At 47.7% G+C, this 16,149-nt stretch overlaps 1 protein-coding gene across 1 annotated transcript; it reads right to left on the bottom strand.

Annotated features, from left to right (window-relative positions):
• Nucleotides 1–2,301: 2,301 nt before the first annotated feature.
• LOC139053530 (uncharacterized) lies at nt 2,302–2,868 on the bottom strand. Its single transcript, XM_070530482.1, has one exon. It carries the CDS (start codon nt 2,866–2,868, stop codon nt 2,302–2,304), a length of 567 nt encoding a protein of 188 aa, XP_070386583.1.
• Between the last annotated feature and the right edge of the window lie 13,281 nt (nt 2,869–16,149).

The raw sequence follows: 16,149 nt of genomic DNA, 5'->3' as shown, positions 1-16,149 counted from the left end.
CCCGAATGAGTATATTGGGCCTAAGTTAATGATGTTTGATAATTGTTCTTATTCGCAAAACGTGCCTGGGCCAGATAACCAAAATAAGCAATGCCACCACATGAATGTGTTTTTGCATGCAAGCTTCCAACGGTGGCTGTCATTTTCGCGTTGATTGCTGCCGTTTCACCAACAGTGGTGACAGCTTGACTGCGCTTTGAAGTGCAGACTGCTAATGGTGCCTTTCAAGCTTGCCCTCGAATACTGCTATTAATAGTTACCCGAATGAGTATAGTGGGCCTAACTAAGCTAATGATGCTTGATAATTGTTCTTATTCGCAAAACTTGCCTAGGCCAGGTAACCGAAATCAGCAATGCCACCACATGAATGTGTTTTTGCATGCAAGCTGCCAACAGTGGCTGCCATTGTCGGGTTGATTGCTGCCGTTTCACCAACAGTGGTGACAGCTTGACTGCGCTTTGACGTGCAGACTGCTAATAGTCCCTTTCAAGCGTGCCCTCGAATACTGCTATTAATAGTTACCCGAATGAGTATTTTGGGCCTAACTAATGTAATGATGCTTGATAATTGTACTTATTCGCAAAACTTGCCTGGGCCAGGTAACCAAAATAAGCAATGCCACTACATGAATGTGTTTTTGCATGCAAGCTGCCAACAATGGCTGTCATTTTTGCGTAGATTGCTGCCGTTTTACCAACAGTGGTGACAGCTTGACTGCGCTTTGAAGTGCAGACTACTAATGGTGCCTTTCAAGCTTGCCCTCGAGTGCTTTTATGAATGACTACCCGAATGAGTATTTTGGGCCTGACTAAGCTAATGATGCTTGGTAATTGTTGTCTTATTGGCATTACTTGCATGGGTCAGATAACCAGGTTAAACAATGCCACCACAAGAACGTGCTTTTTCATGCAAGCTGCCAACAGTGGCTGTCATTTTCGCGTTGATTGCTGCCGTTTAACCAACAGTGGCGACAGCATGACTGCGCTTTGACGTGCAGACTGCTATTGGTGCCTTTCAAGCGCGCCCTCGACTACACTCTCAGAAAAGTTTACACCTTTTAGAGTGCCCCTTCTGCCACACAACAAGAGTCGTCATCTGCTTTGATGCGTTTCCTTTCTTTAACGCTGCGAGCCCGGTACTTTCCAGTAACTAACGGCATGCGCGTTATCAGCATGATAGCATTCCTGACAGGAAAGTAGCGGGTGCGGCGTTTTCAAGAAAGGAAACGCCTCAAGGCAGATGACTATTATTATTGTGTGGCAGGAGGGGCACTCGAAAGCGTGTAAACTTTTCTTAGAGTGTACTTCTATGAATGGCTACCCGAATGAATATTTTGGGCCTTACTAAGCTAATGATGCTTTTATAATTGTTGTCTTCGCATTAGTTGCCTGGGCCAGATAACAAAAATAAACAATGCAAACACATGAATGTGCTTTCGCGTGCAGGCTGCTAAGAGCGGCTGTCAATTTCCCGTTGACTACTGCTTTTTCGTGTGAAGCTGGATAATGGCTGCCCGAACGAGAATTTTGGGCTCCACATATTTATTCAGGGTTAATATTTGTGTTTTCATTCAGATTTTCCTGCATTTTAGCACTTTTCTATGCCAATACTTATACTGAGCATGATCTGTGCAGGACATTGCTTTTTCAGAATTGAGCTTCCATTAGAAGGAATGTGTCACCGAATGAACTGCTTATTTATTTGAGAGGCCGCGGGAGAATGCTTGGCTGCTGCGAACCCACCGGCAAAATTTGGGGTAGCCCTAATAAGGGCTGTTCTTCCATTAATAAGAAGCTGTTATTCTTCATTGAGTGGCTCAATGCCGACAGCTCGCAGTCGGAGTCGCGTTCTTCACTGTCATCTTCACCCAGCTGGATGATGATGGGTTGGATATGGTCACTCCCAGATGTATCAAGCCTGAACTTTGCCTCCAGATCCATCACGTGGTGAATGTTCTCCTTCCAGTCTTCCGCCGTTACATGCTTGATTTTTTCCCTCAAGAGGTCTTCTACCGTGGACAGCTTGAAATCTCTGTCGTCCGCAGCGATGCCATTTTTCACCTTTGCCAACACGAGCTCAATAGGATTAAATTCGCAGTGGCATGGTGGGAGCCTGAGTACAATGCAACCGGCCCTTTCAGCTGCATTGTCTAGGATGTAGCTCAGAAAGCGTGGCGTTACAGATGCTGCCAACTCAAACAGCTGCTCTTTAACCATCCTTTCGCTTTAGGTGAAGTTTTTGCTTTTGAGCCACTCCTGTATTTTTTCCTTCTTCCAAGCTGTCGTCGGTAATTTCTCTTCTCACCCGGAATGATAAGGTGCATAGTCCAAAACAATGACGCTACCAGCAGGCAACTTCTGCAGAACGTTATTAAACCATCCCTCGAAGCTTTCTACCAAAAAACGGGTGACTACCATTTCTTCGTGGTAGTCGCCCGTTTTTTGGCCTCGGAATATATTTAAGCACCCGTCGACGAAGCCATCCCCGCCACCGATGTGCGTCACAATCAGGCGCTGGCCTTTCCCAGAAGGATGTTTCAAACCCGTCGACAGACCATTTGCTAGCGCATATAGGCGTCCGCGCTTCTGCACCATGGTGTCTGTCCACACGATCAACCGAGTGTGTCCCGCCGTCACCAATGTCTCGTCCAGGAAAAATATCTTTCGGCCTTCCGCCCGGTAGCGTTCCATGTCACGAAGGTAACGATTCCGCCATTCAGCTATGTCATCCCGGTCGATAAGCAGCGAATTGCGGCTCCCCTTCTCGTGCTTGAATCCGATCTCGACAAGCAGACAACGCACAGTACACCACTTGAGTGATGACAGGTCCATACGCTTCCAGAACTCGTTAGTTATCTTCTCGACCATCGGTATCTCGTTGCGGCGAAAGAAATCATGCACACACGACCTCAGCGCGCACAACGTGAAGCTGTCATACATCGTGCTGCGTCTTCCTTTCTCCGCATTTCGTGGGCGCTTTCGCGAGGGCGTCGAAAGTTTGCCACCCGAAATATGGGATGCTTTGTCCTCCCTCCTCACCTTGAACACTCTGCTTTCGCTGACACCGAGCATCTCGGCGACAAACTTGGTCGTGGCCTCCACCCTGTGTTCAGGCTACCTGTTACGCCAATACGCGTAGCAGTGGACGATCTTATTGCGTGAATCGCTGTTCAGGATGTGGCACTCTTGTTCCTGTCAAGGATCGTTGGTGGTGTGGACATCGAGGCTACACAAGGCTCATTTGTCAACAAAGCATCGCATTCCGATGTTACCTCGTTGTGCTCCATGTCGGAAAACTCGCACAGAATGCCTTGCGTGAACAGGGGAGGTTTCAGTCTCGCAAAATAAGGTAAAAATTTCGGAAACACACAAGCAAAAAACATTTATGCTATTTAACCCCATGAGTGTTTATTTAATACGACGAATGAAGCCTTTTTGTACCTATCCTGCCTCGAGTATTCACGCCCCAGGTTTGTAATGGTTGCGATAAATGCATTGTTTTATATAAGTACTTGTCCAATAGCAACTGATTGATTTTAAGCTAGAAAAAAGAGTAGTAAATGTGCCGTGTACATGTAAACAAGCGCAAAATCCATGCAGAGCTGCTCTTTCTACTTCTCTCACGTGCAATGAAGCGAAAGAGCAGGCGACAGGAAGCATTGTGGAAGGCACGGGGTTATTTTTTTGTCGTGATCCGGCATGTGCTGTAGCACATGACAGCTTTACTAAACCAGTCATGAAAATACAAAAGTCTTTGTTTATGCCGAGAATTGCGCGTTTCAGAAGCACGATTTCTTTGGCGGGATTATTTTAGTCGCGGAGGCAATCGGCTGTCGCGCTTCGGTCGTCTGGGCGGGGCCAGCGGGGCCTCCCCTTTTTTCTAAAGTTGTATCCGACTATAGTTGCTAGACACGCGAAACATTACCATCCCTCTGACAGAATGCTACAATATAAGCATACACTGTAAAGCTCCACTAAAATTTAAATTGATGTGACACCGTATGAGCATACAGTATGCTTACTGTATGCACAAGCCCTGTGTCAAGTAAAAGGCAATTGTCAATCATTTATGGTGCATTTCTACTTATTCTGGGTCATCAAACTGTAGAATCAATGTTCCAAGTCTACACATTGTTGGCTTTTCATTGCCTACGTGATCCGTTTCCTACTTACGCATGCAGTAATCTCACTGTAATAAGGAAAAAGAGTTAGAAAAAGAAATGCCGTGATAATCTTCCACATTTACTGAGGGCAGGTGCAATGGCCAATAGCATGTGGTTGAAGCTACATAAATACTCACTTTTCACGCAGCTTAATTGGTCAGCAAGTAATAAAGAGGTACGCTGTGCGCCTCTGCATGACCGATAAAATCTTATTACTTGACACTGCACTAAGGCTGCTGCTTGATACTGTTCGGCAGTTCGTCTTTGGTTTTCTGATATACAGAACTGTTTAGGTACCAGCAGTTTATTTGCAATAGAATGGAACTTGGAGTACTGTTCATTTGCACATCAATATAGCGACAGCAAATATAACACAAGGATAGGAATATGGGTCTCTTAGAAATAGTACATACACATTATGATTATAACGTGATCTGATGCCACAATCAAACAGAAAGCAACGCATAGAAGGGGACGGCACTTCCATGCCACCAAGGTTAATGGGCCGAAAGTACTTCAGAAGTGCCCGAAAGACAGTCAAACAAGGCAAAGCCGCATTTCCTTGCGTTCAGCACAATGTGTTGGCGGGCTAGTTGGTGTGAATCCATACACACTTTGTTTAGCGCAAAACAAAGGACACAAGAAAGACGACAGCACAAGGCGCTACTCTCAACAGACATCACTTTATTGCGTCACTCCTTTATAGATAGCAGAATCTAGAAGTATATGCGCAGTGAACACCATGTGCAGGCACCAACAACATCCGATCACAAGAGCGCACTCGTGCGACGGAATCCAAAAAACCATATTGAGCACTGCCCAAGGTTAAAGAAGGCACACTGACGCACTGTGACCCCAATGACTGAATGAAGAAAGCTTCGATTACTTTCGGGCGTTGGTGTCACAGCATTTGTTTAAAATCGTAGTATCACAAAACATGGCTTTGCACTTCCATGTTTTACCATGTTTAGCCAAATGGGAACTTGTGCCTGTTGGTATCGATCGCTCATGTTATGTTCGGAACGTTTCGCTATACTATGATTTTGAAGAAGAGCCATGATACCATCGGCCGAGAGTTATCGGAACCTTTCTTCATACAGTCATTGGGGTCACAGTGCATTAGTGCGCCTTCCTTAACCTTGTACAGTGCTCAATATGGTTTTCTTGTGATTCTGTCGCACGAGTGTGGTCTAGTGATCGGATGTTTGTGGTTCCTGCAGGTGGTGTTCACAGCACATGTTCTTCTAGCTTCTGCTGTCTATAAAAGAGTGATGCAATAAAGTGGTGTCAGTTGAGTGTAGCGCCTTGTTCTGTCGTCTTTCTTGTGTCCGTTTTTTTGCGCTGAAAAAGTAATTATGTATTCTTTGTGTGTGTTTCAAGACATCTCCACACACAGTAGCGATTCCAGTATTGCTGCCCAGTGGTTTAACTCGCCGCACCAGTTTGAAGTGTCACAAAATAGAAGGAGAGAAAACTGCATTATTGTCTTGTTGCAAACAAGAACTTTCATGTTCTTGTTCTTGTTCTTGTTCTTTCATGTTCAAAAAAAATGTCATGATGCACAACTGTGCAGGAGTTTATACAAATTCAAATACATTTAGAGCAAATATCACGCTACGATGGTACACCAATGGTGGTAATCTGTAATATTGCTACGGAATAGTATTACCGATGACGAAGAGGCGAGCAGTACGAAGAGGACGACAACGATTGGAGGCTAGCGCGGGCTGTTGCCTCTTGGCCAAGTGCGGCGTATTACGTTGTAAATATACTTGTATATAGCTTTTCATTTGCGTCTTCTTACGTAACATATCTGGTGGAGGTGGACGTTCCCTGTACCTCGTCACGGAGCTTCGCAGTGGACGGTACGTCCACTGCGAAGCTTCATGGCTCCCAGCGATGACAATTCGACTCAGCCGCCTCCGACCCCTCCTGCCACTTCGACGACCAACATCTCTCTCCCTGCTCCTCGTGATCCTGGCGTATTCTCGGGCAAAGATGGGGACGACGTCGACGACTGGATCAGCCTGTACGAACACGTCAGCCGCAATAACCGGTGGGACCCTACTATCATGCTCGCCAACGCAGTCTTTTACCTCGGTGGCACACCTCGAGTTTGGTTTCGGACGCACGAAGAAGAGCTCACCAGTTGGGATTCGTTCAAGAAGAAGCTCCGAGACTTGTTCGGCAACCCCTACGGTCACAAACTTGCCGCGCAGAAGGCGCTTTCCGGCCGTGTGCAGACGTCATCAGAGCCCTATGTTACGTACATTCAGGACGTCCTGGCTCTGTGCCGCAAAGTTGATGCACACATGCCGGAGTCAGACAAGGTATCCCACATCCTCAAAGGCATTGCCGATGACGCCTTCAACTTGCTCGTGTTCAACAACGTCGCGACGGTGGATGCTGTTATCAAAGAGTGCCGCCGCCTGGAACTCGCTAAAAGCAGACGTATCGATCAGCAGTTTGCCCGTTTGCCCAACACCCCAGCGACTTCTTCCTGTGCCGACGCTCCTCGTCCCAACAACACCGGCGATATTACCAAGATCGTTCGGCGTGAGATTGAGGCCGCCTATCCGGCTGCCTTCGACTCCAGCCCCACCAACGCACCGGCAGTCACGGTTTCCCTGATCCAGGCAGTTGTCCGCCGGGAGTTCGACAACATGGGCCTTCACACCATCTGCTCGGCCCATCACCCTGATACCCATCCGGCTTCTTCGATTCCGCCCCGTCCCGCATCGTCTTACCCACCACGTTTCCGCAACCCAGCTGAATGGCGCACTGCTGACGACAGCCCATTTGTTTTCACTGCCGTCGCATCGGCACATTTCTCGGCACTGTCGAAGTCGCTGGACTTCCCCGACCCGGTCTGCTTATACTGCCTATTCTCGACCCTCGGGTGGCCCTTCTCGTCCTTATGCCGCACGCTCCGATAATGCCGCCACTGACTCTCCAGCGCCGAACCGCCCCTATCCTCGTTCACCTTCGCCCCAAGGACGACAATCTCGCTCTCCCCAGCCCCGTCGCTCCTTTTCGCCGACTCCCTTGGGACGCCGCTCCCAGCCGCAAAACTGAATGATGCAGCGCCTCGAGGTGACGCTGCATTGCTCCCTACGCCGCCAAATCCTCCACTGACGTTGCCCACTCATCTGAACCTTCTTGACGTGCAATTCGACGGTGTTCCTGTATCTGCTCTTATAGACACTGGGGCGCATTTGTCGGTAATGAGCGCGGACTTTCGTACCCACCTGAAAAAAATAATCACGCCCGTCACGACGCTTGTTGTCCGTGTCGCCGATGGCGGAACAGCCCCCGTAATTGGTATGTGTGCCGCCCGCGTCTCCTTCGCCGATCGCTCAACAGTCGTGCTATTCACGGACATCGCCCACTGTCCCCATGACATCATCCTCGGCTTAGACTTCCTCTCCGCACATTCTGCTCTAATTGATTGTTCCGCTAGTACTCTCCGCCTTGACCTGCCTGTTCTGGATCCCACTGAACCACACCCCAGTCGCCTCAGTTCCGTCGACTTTGTTCGCTTGCCACCTACGGCACTGACTTACGTTGACCTAGTGTCATCCCCACCAGTGCCCGACGGTCACTATATCGCGGCTCCTATACAAGACGTCCTCCTTACACACGGGATCACGGTGCCTCATACCGTTGTATCTATTACGGCTAATTGCGTCTGCCTGCCCGTGGTCAATTTTGGCTTGACGACACAAGTGCTGCCACGCGGGATGTCTCTGGCCCAGCTTTGCTCATTCGAAGATCACTCAATAGCATCTATTGAGGTAGACAGCCATTCAGCCGATCCTCCTCTACCATCTCAGTCGACAACTTGCACCATCGCCGACTTACAGAAAATGATTGCGCCCGACATGCCGTCCGAGCACGCTCGTGAGCTCTACCGCGTTCTGTTTTCCTACAACGATATTTTTGACTTTCACGATCGTCCTTTGGCCCAAACTACAACTGTTAAACATCGCATTAATACCGGCGATGCCCCTCCTATTCATCGCCGCCCGTATCGAGTGTCACCGGTAGAGCGCCAAGTTATTCACGCTGAAGTTCGCAAAATGCTTGGCAATAACATCATAGAACCGTCATGTAGTCCATGGGCGTCACCGGTTGTACTGGTGAAAAAGAAGGATGGCTCATGGCGCTTTTGCGTGGATTATCGGCACCTTAACAGGGTTACCAAAAAGGACGTGTATCCCCTACCTCGGATGGATGACGCCCTTGACTGCCTCCAGGGTGCTCGCTACTTCTCTTCTATTGGCCTCCGCTCCGGCTACTGGCAGATTGCTGTGGATGATCTCGACCGCGAGAAGACTGCTTTTGTAACTCCGGACGGTCTTTATCAATTCAAAGTGATGCCGTTTGGTCTATGTAACGCTCCTGCCACTTTTGAACGCATGATGGACTCCCTTCTTCACGGCTTCAAATGGTCCACATGCCTGTGCTACTTGGACGACGTCATAGTATTCTCCCCAACGTTCGCTACGCACCTCGAGCGCCTCTCGGCAGTCCTGGACGTTTTTCGTCGCGCCGGTCTGCAACTGAACGCATCGAAGTGCCAATTCTGCCGTCGCCAGATTACCGTCCTTGGGCATCTCGTTGACGCGAACGGAGTGCAACCGGACCTAGGCAAGATCCATGCTGTTACGTACTTTCCTGTTCCGAAGTGTGTCAAGGATGTGCGCAGCTTCATCGGCCTTTGTTCCTACTTCCGCCGTTTCGTGAAAAATTTCGCGGCCATCGCACGACCACTAACCAAGCTTTTGAAAAAAAGACGCTCCTTTCCAGTGGGGCGATAACGAGGCCTCTGCATTCTCGCATCTAATCGACGTTCTCGCAACGCCTCCCGTTCTGGCCCATTTCGATCCTTCTGCGCCTACCGAAGTTCGTACTGATGCCAGCGGTCACGGAATTGGCGCAGTACTGGCACAACGCCAGCGCGGCAACGACCGTGTTATTGCTTACGCCAGCAGGCTCCTCTCACCCGCGGAGCGCAACTATTCCATCACTGAGCGTGAGTGTCTGGCCCTAGTTTGGGGGGTTGCGAAGTTCCGCCCATACTTATATGGCCGACCCTTTTCCGTTATCACCGACCATCACGCGCTTTGTTGGTTATGCTCATTGAAAGACCCTTCAGGAAGACTTGGTCGCTGGGCCTTACGCCTCCAAGAATATTCGTTCTCTGTCACCTACAAATCTGGCCGACTACACAAGGACGCTGACTGCCTGTCTCGCTACCCGGCAGACGAGCCTGACGACGCCGACAGTAGTACCGCCGACGGCATTTTCTCTGTGTCTGCCTTCGCTAACATCGCCGATGAGCAGTACCAAGACCTATAGCTGCGAGTACTCATCGAGCGTCTGCGCTCTACACCTACCGACGCATCCGTTCGCCGATATGTCCTCCAGGGCGGCATTCTGTACCGAAGGAACTTCCTTCCTGACGGATCTGATCTTCTTCTTGTCGTGCCAAAACATCTACGACAGACTGTGCTCTTTGAGATGCATGACGCACCTACTGCAGGACATCTTGGCGTAACCCGTATGTACGACCGCGTCCGCCGCCGCTTCTATTGGCCTGGCCTCGCTCGCTCCGTCCGACAGTATGTTGCTGCCTGCGATACCTGCCAGCGTCGGAAAACACCTCAGGTGCTACCTGCCGGTCATCTCCAGCCGATCACTGTCCCTGTGGAACCGTTCTTTCGTGATGGATTAGACCTCCTCGGTCCCTTTCTCACGTCATCCTCTGGGAACAAATGAGTAGCCGTCGCAACTGATTACGCCACCCGATACGCTATCACGCGGGCTCTCCCTACCAGTTGCGCCACTGACGTCGCGGACTTTCTCTTGCGTGACATTATCTTACTTCATGGCGCCCCGCGACAGCTGCTCACTGACCGTGGTCGTAACTTCCTCTCGAAAGTTATCGCCGACATTGTACGTTCCTGCTCCACTCAACACAAGCTGACTACCTCATACCATCCTCAAACCAATGGCCTGACAGAGCGGTTAAACCGTACTCTTACCGATATGCTGTCAAAGTACGTTTCCAAGGACCACCGCGACTGGGACATTGCCCTTCCTTACGTCACATTCGCTTATAATTCTTCCCGGCACGACACCGCCGGATTTTCTCCCTTTTATCTGCTCTACGGTCGCGAACCGACCTTGCCCCTTGACACGGCACTTCCTCCTGCTTCGATCTCAACAAGCGAGTATGCGCGCGACGCCATCGCTCTCGCCGACCATGCACGCCAGCTTGCCCGTGCTCGACTGACGGACTCGCAAACCACTCAGCAGCGTCAGTACAACGCCCGCCACCGTGACGTACAGTTTTCGCCTGGTGCGCTCGTGCTCCTCTGGTCGCCCTCCCGTCACGTCGGACTTTCAGAGAAGCTCCTTTCGCGATACACAGGGCCCTACCGCGTGCTGCGCCAGGTGACGCCTGTGGCGTACGAAATTGTCCCTGTGAGCTCAACCTCGTCATCTACTGTGGCACCTAGTGATGTTGTGCACGTCAGTAGGCTCAAGGCCTACTACACTGTTTCCAAGTCCGGCCTTTAGTCGCTCCGGGACGGCGCTTTTGCCGCCGGGGGTAGTGCTACGGAATAGTATTACCGATGACGAAGAGTCGAGCAGTACGAAGACGACGACAACGATTGGAGGCTAGCGCGGGCTGTTGCCTCTTGGCCAAGTGCGGCGTATTACGTTGTAAATATACTTGTATATAGCTTTTCATTTGCGTCTTCTTACGGAACATTATATAAAAGGTGCCCTAATCTTACAACAAAAGTTGACATACTAATAGCCCTGTAAATTTTAGGATGCAGGGGCACCACTTGGTTAAACAATAGTGAGGTAATGTCTATGTGTACAAGTATTACCCATGCATTTCTGCCATTGTCCAAATGGCAGAAATGAATGGGTAATACTTGTATACATAGATATTACATCACCATTGTTTAACCAAGTGGTTAAACTATGTCTGCCTCATACGAGATTAGATTTAAAGCATAAATTATATATAGTCACCCTAACAGTAACAACGCATTTGAACTTCACAGTAAGTACACGCCCGTTGATGCCGGCCTCCCCCAATGCTAAACTGTGCTGCATGCTTTACAGAGAAATTATAGCGCTATCACTTGACTCTGAAGCTATCCAGGACTGCAGCATTTTAGAAGACGTGTACAAATGTGCCATTTCATGCATAACAGCCTCAATTGCTTGCACATCTTACCAAGTGCAAATTAAGATTACTTCTCTTTGTTTTGCATTTTTGCCTTCTAGACCATAATCCAATGACATCAATATATTAACATATTACCTCAAAAAACCCAATTTGGCTTATAGATTAACCCCTTCGCATACATCCACAGCTGCACTCTGTCACATACGTTACAATCATAAAGGAGTGCTTGTCCACCAGTACTCCAGTGTCGCTAACAGTGATCACCTACACCGCTAAGTAGATGGCCATGATGCAGGTAGCAAATAGGCAAGAGAAAAAAAATCCACCACTTTGAGAGCTACAATACTGCGATAACTTGAGAGAGATGGACCTAGTGCAGGCAGCTGACCTCTTCTCAGCTCCAGCAGAACAACATAAACTTCCCTTTCAATAAAATAAAACGATTATATAGTAATGATAAGTTACCTTGTTTTTTTCTGAGGTATAAAATTTTTTAAACAGGGATGAAGTACCTCAGACAGGCTGGCCAACGTTTCGATAGGTGGACCTATCTTCGTCAAAGGTCCACCTATCGGCAGACGGAGCTGCGGTCAAAGGTCAAAGGTCAAAGGTCGATAGGTCCACCTATCGAAACGTTGGCCAGCCTGTCTGAGGTACTTCATCCCTGTTTAAAAAATTTTATACCACAGTGTGCCATTCCATCTGCCAGCCCCTTCCTTGTTTTTTTCTGAGTATCAATACAACCTGACTTTCATGCATATCCACTATCCGCTTTAGTATTACAACTGAATTATTCGTAAAATAGGGTCTATGATGATACCATCCGCTTCTCTTGTATGTCCAAATTTTTTCGCACTGATACACCGTTTACTGCTTGCTTACTGACACGAATGCCTTGACTGCCCAGACATCATTTGAAGCAACACGTCTTGCTGCACCACAAAAAAGTTACACCAAGGAAACAGAGCAGAGCAGCCAAAGCGAGGAATTCTTTTATCTGGTTACAATAAAAACGTGCACCCAAGCAAGAAAGCAACGATCACAGGTATTGAGCCACTGCTATTGCCTCGAACGTTTATTTCCGCATTCTAACAGAAGTTCTTGTATCGGATACCGTATGCTCTCAAGCCAATACCAGCGTCAGTACAAATGGGCAACTGAACGCAGTATTATTCTACGCTTTTAACGCGAGGGAGTAAAATGTTAGAAGTACCACACGGAAATTGCGATCAAGCCGTTCGCGCTGCCACTGGAATTGATCTGAATAGATAGGGTGATCCCTTCCCTCATTCATGCGTCATTTTTGCCCTAAGACGTCGCATAGTGGTCTTTGAAACAATATTTCTGCTCGCGACAGCGGCTTAACCTGCATAATTTTAATACCTACGTTATGCAGTCCAAATTAGATTAAAATGGGCTTACCTCATGGGCAAGTTACGAGCGCGCGTACTGTTGAACACCCGTTGAGAGCAAGCAGGCTATCCGTGTCCAAGCGCATACGTGCACCCAAATACAGGACACCTTCTTTGATGCTGCAGCGTGCAGAATTTCGTAGACGAAGTGAAAGACAATCCAGCGCAAGTATCCCCGCGCAATGGCGGCAAATGACAAGCGCACAAGCGTACACCACAGAGCGCAAATTCGGAACTTTGCCAATTCGAACGTACCGAAACCCAAGCAGCGTAACCATCCATCGTTTCTGTTCTTCGTTCCCGATGCGTCAATCTCCCTTCCTTCGGGTCTTGCTCCACTCTTGAGTACAAATCAAGAGATATTTACGGCAAATTAACAACATTTACAACACGACACGACAAATGCCGGCTGACTACACATGCGCAGCTCCGTCTGCCACTCCTATCGGAAGCACCGCGCAAGCTGCACCCTGGTGCCGCACTCTGTGAGCCCGGAGAACAGAACAGATTCCGTTCCGTTTTCGCATTTGTGCTCGAGTTGTTGGAACTGCAAAATAATTCCTTGACAATAATTGAATTCTAAAAGAGGAGAATCCTTTCTCTCGCACAAGTTAGTGCGTCTTATACAAAGGGAGAGAGAATGCAAGAAGCAAAAAGGCAGGGAGGTCAACAAAACCGTTCGCTGCTGCGCATAGCAAACCCCTGTGCTGCAAGGAAGTGCAAAGCAGTGCACTGCGATGCGTCCATAAGCTCTAGCATAGTAATAATTTGGGCTGGCTGGTCCATGTTATGAACGTGTAAATGAGTTGTGTCATAAAATATACCCATGTATAAAGCACATGGAACTAATTGGGTTGCATTCTAGGTAACAAAGAAATAAAGCTTTCTTCGGTACATCTCGGCACTGGGCATTCTTTCCGTCTTTTTTTTCGTTTTGACGGTACACACAGTAGTAGCACAGTAATAGGTCCCTAATCTTCACTCACTTCCCAGTAGTTTGCACACATGTCGGTGCATCTCCGCGTTCGGTATTCTGCCGTACAAGAACGAGCGCGCTTGCCGGTCTAGTATCAAGATGAAGTGCGAAATGTTTGCGAGAACATCTTACCGCAAGAATTAACACATGAACAGTGAAGATTGATTTGATTTGTCTCAATGAATGGGCAGTTATTGTCAGAAACGACATAATTTGTAAATATTGTGGGACTGAGGTAAACCAACTACATTGAAGCTCAGCACTGCCCTTTGACACTTGGCCTAATTGCCTGCCGCATTCAAAAATTTCATCCGACCGTTTTACTTGGAGCTATAAGTCGCCAGTCCCATTCGAGACCATTTGTTGCCAAATGTACACGCAGTTACGGTCATTATACCCCTCCCTCCATTTCGGTACTGATTTATAGTACGCACATTTTTTTGGCGTAAAGGCCACCAATGTCACTCCCAGTGCACCAGCTCCTGAGTGCCGCAAGCTTGTTTACGTATACACGTATGCCCACGGCTCTTCGTTCACTATTCCGGAGTCCTCCACTACGGCGTGCCTCATAATCAGAAAGCGGGGTTGGCACGTAAGACCCCATAATTCTTTTTCTTCGTTCACTTAAATATATATGCTGTATTATTACCTACAAAGAGCCTAATTTGAGAACATTACGAGAACACGCACATATTTGCGCGTATGATCAGCGTTACAAGGCCCATATGCGCGGCAAACTGTGACCGGAATACAAGATGCGTCTATATAATTATACGATCTGTTATTGCAGCTTTTGGTAGAAGGCTAGGTCTCACATTTTGTACATATCTTCATATGCGTACGGCTTGCGTGTTCAGTAAAATATTGTTAGCTGAAACTTTGTGAGTACGAGCGCTCATTCAGACAGCTTAAATTTTCTCACAATATACGGATGTTCGCATAAAAAAAAATACGGAATTTTCTCTCTTTCGTCCAAAACAGTGTATAGCCTTTATATGATTACAGTGAAATGTCCGTAAACCTTAAAACGGAGAGCCCATTCCGTATATTAACGGCAGATTTGACCGTATTTTTGAAATATGACATACTTTCCCTATTTGTTTCTGCAGTTTTCCGTATAATGACGGAAATCATCCGTATAATGATGGAATTTTTTTACAGTGTAGTGTGCATTAGCATCGGATTCTGTATGATTTTGTTTGTAGCTGTCGCCACTGGACAGCTTGTCATCTAGTGAGTTGTGCATGAGGTGGGTCTCTCCGTGTTTTGTGTGCTAGCAGATCCCTAAATTACCTAGGATGTGTGTGCTCACAGTGATCTTGGACAGGCGTTTGTATTCAGCAATAGGTTGCGCTTCGATTATCTCCGATAGTGTGTTGCGCTCCCAGCTCTCGGAGTTTCGCCGTGCTCGCGCGTAGCATGAGTCCACACCCTTGTATATATATAATCCTAATCAGGCAGTCTAGCTTCTTCTTTTCGGTGGCGCACTATTTGTGGACGGCCGCAACATACGAGATCTGATTTATGACGAACAGATGGATGATTCTCGTGACGCTTGCTTCTTTAATTCCTTCGTGACTGTTGGTGATTCATGTGATGACTCGCATCGTCTGAGAAACTTTCTCCGTTGGTGCCCATGGCTTCCGTGATCATTCCCAACACCCTTCTCTTCTCGACTTAGGTTATGGGTTGTCCATCTTGGGTCATTGGTTGTGTGTCTTTCTAGGCTTGTGCGTTGTGGTTCTCGAGAGGGTCGCCCCTTTAGGGTTGGTCTGTACACCGACAGCTCAGTTTTTAAGGTCGAGCATGTTGGTGCGGTGCCTTCTAGGTATTTATGGACTGTTTTAACTGCTTCTTGTCGTATCTGTTCAATCGATCCATCACTGCCATCATTTATTCATAGCGTGATGTCGTCTGCATATATTGTGTGGCTAAGTGTTACGATTCTTTGTAATTTCCTAGGAAGACCAATCAGAGCCAATTTAAAGGACCTATGTCATATCCTTTCTACCCGGTATTTGAGAGACATGTATTCCCTCAGATACTATATTTTCAAATTCTCATGGATTTAAAAGCAACCAATGTAGCAAACCTCTATGGCTAATTCATTGAAAGAGAAGTCAATGTTACTCTTCAGATTTGCACTGTTATTTAGAAGTTGGGGCCCCTGGTCAAGCCATCCCATACCACTTGTGCCTTGTAAACTCTGTCCCGCTAGTTTGTAAATAAATACAAATCTGCTACATGTACACAAAATTTCTTATCCCCTATTAAAAAACATTTGTTCCCCCTTATACCTTATCCAATTTCTCTGTCATCTAAGTGCAAAGAAATCTCGCAGGACTGTATAGTATGCTCATTGAAAGAACATTCAAAGGTAGTGTT

Source organism: Dermacentor albipictus, unplaced genomic scaffold, assembly GCF_038994185.2.
Source record: "Dermacentor albipictus isolate Rhodes 1998 colony unplaced genomic scaffold, USDA_Dalb.pri_finalv2 scaffold_147, whole genome shotgun sequence".
Taxonomy (NCBI): domain Eukaryota; kingdom Metazoa; phylum Arthropoda; class Arachnida; order Ixodida; family Ixodidae; genus Dermacentor; species Dermacentor albipictus.
This window is presented reverse-complemented; position numbering and strand designations above follow the sequence as displayed.

Coding starts and splice junctions, on each gene's coding strand:
- LOC139053530 (XM_070530482.1), bottom strand. CDS start 2,868: ATGGTCGAGAAGATAACTAACGAGTTCTGGAAGCGTATGGACCTGTCA.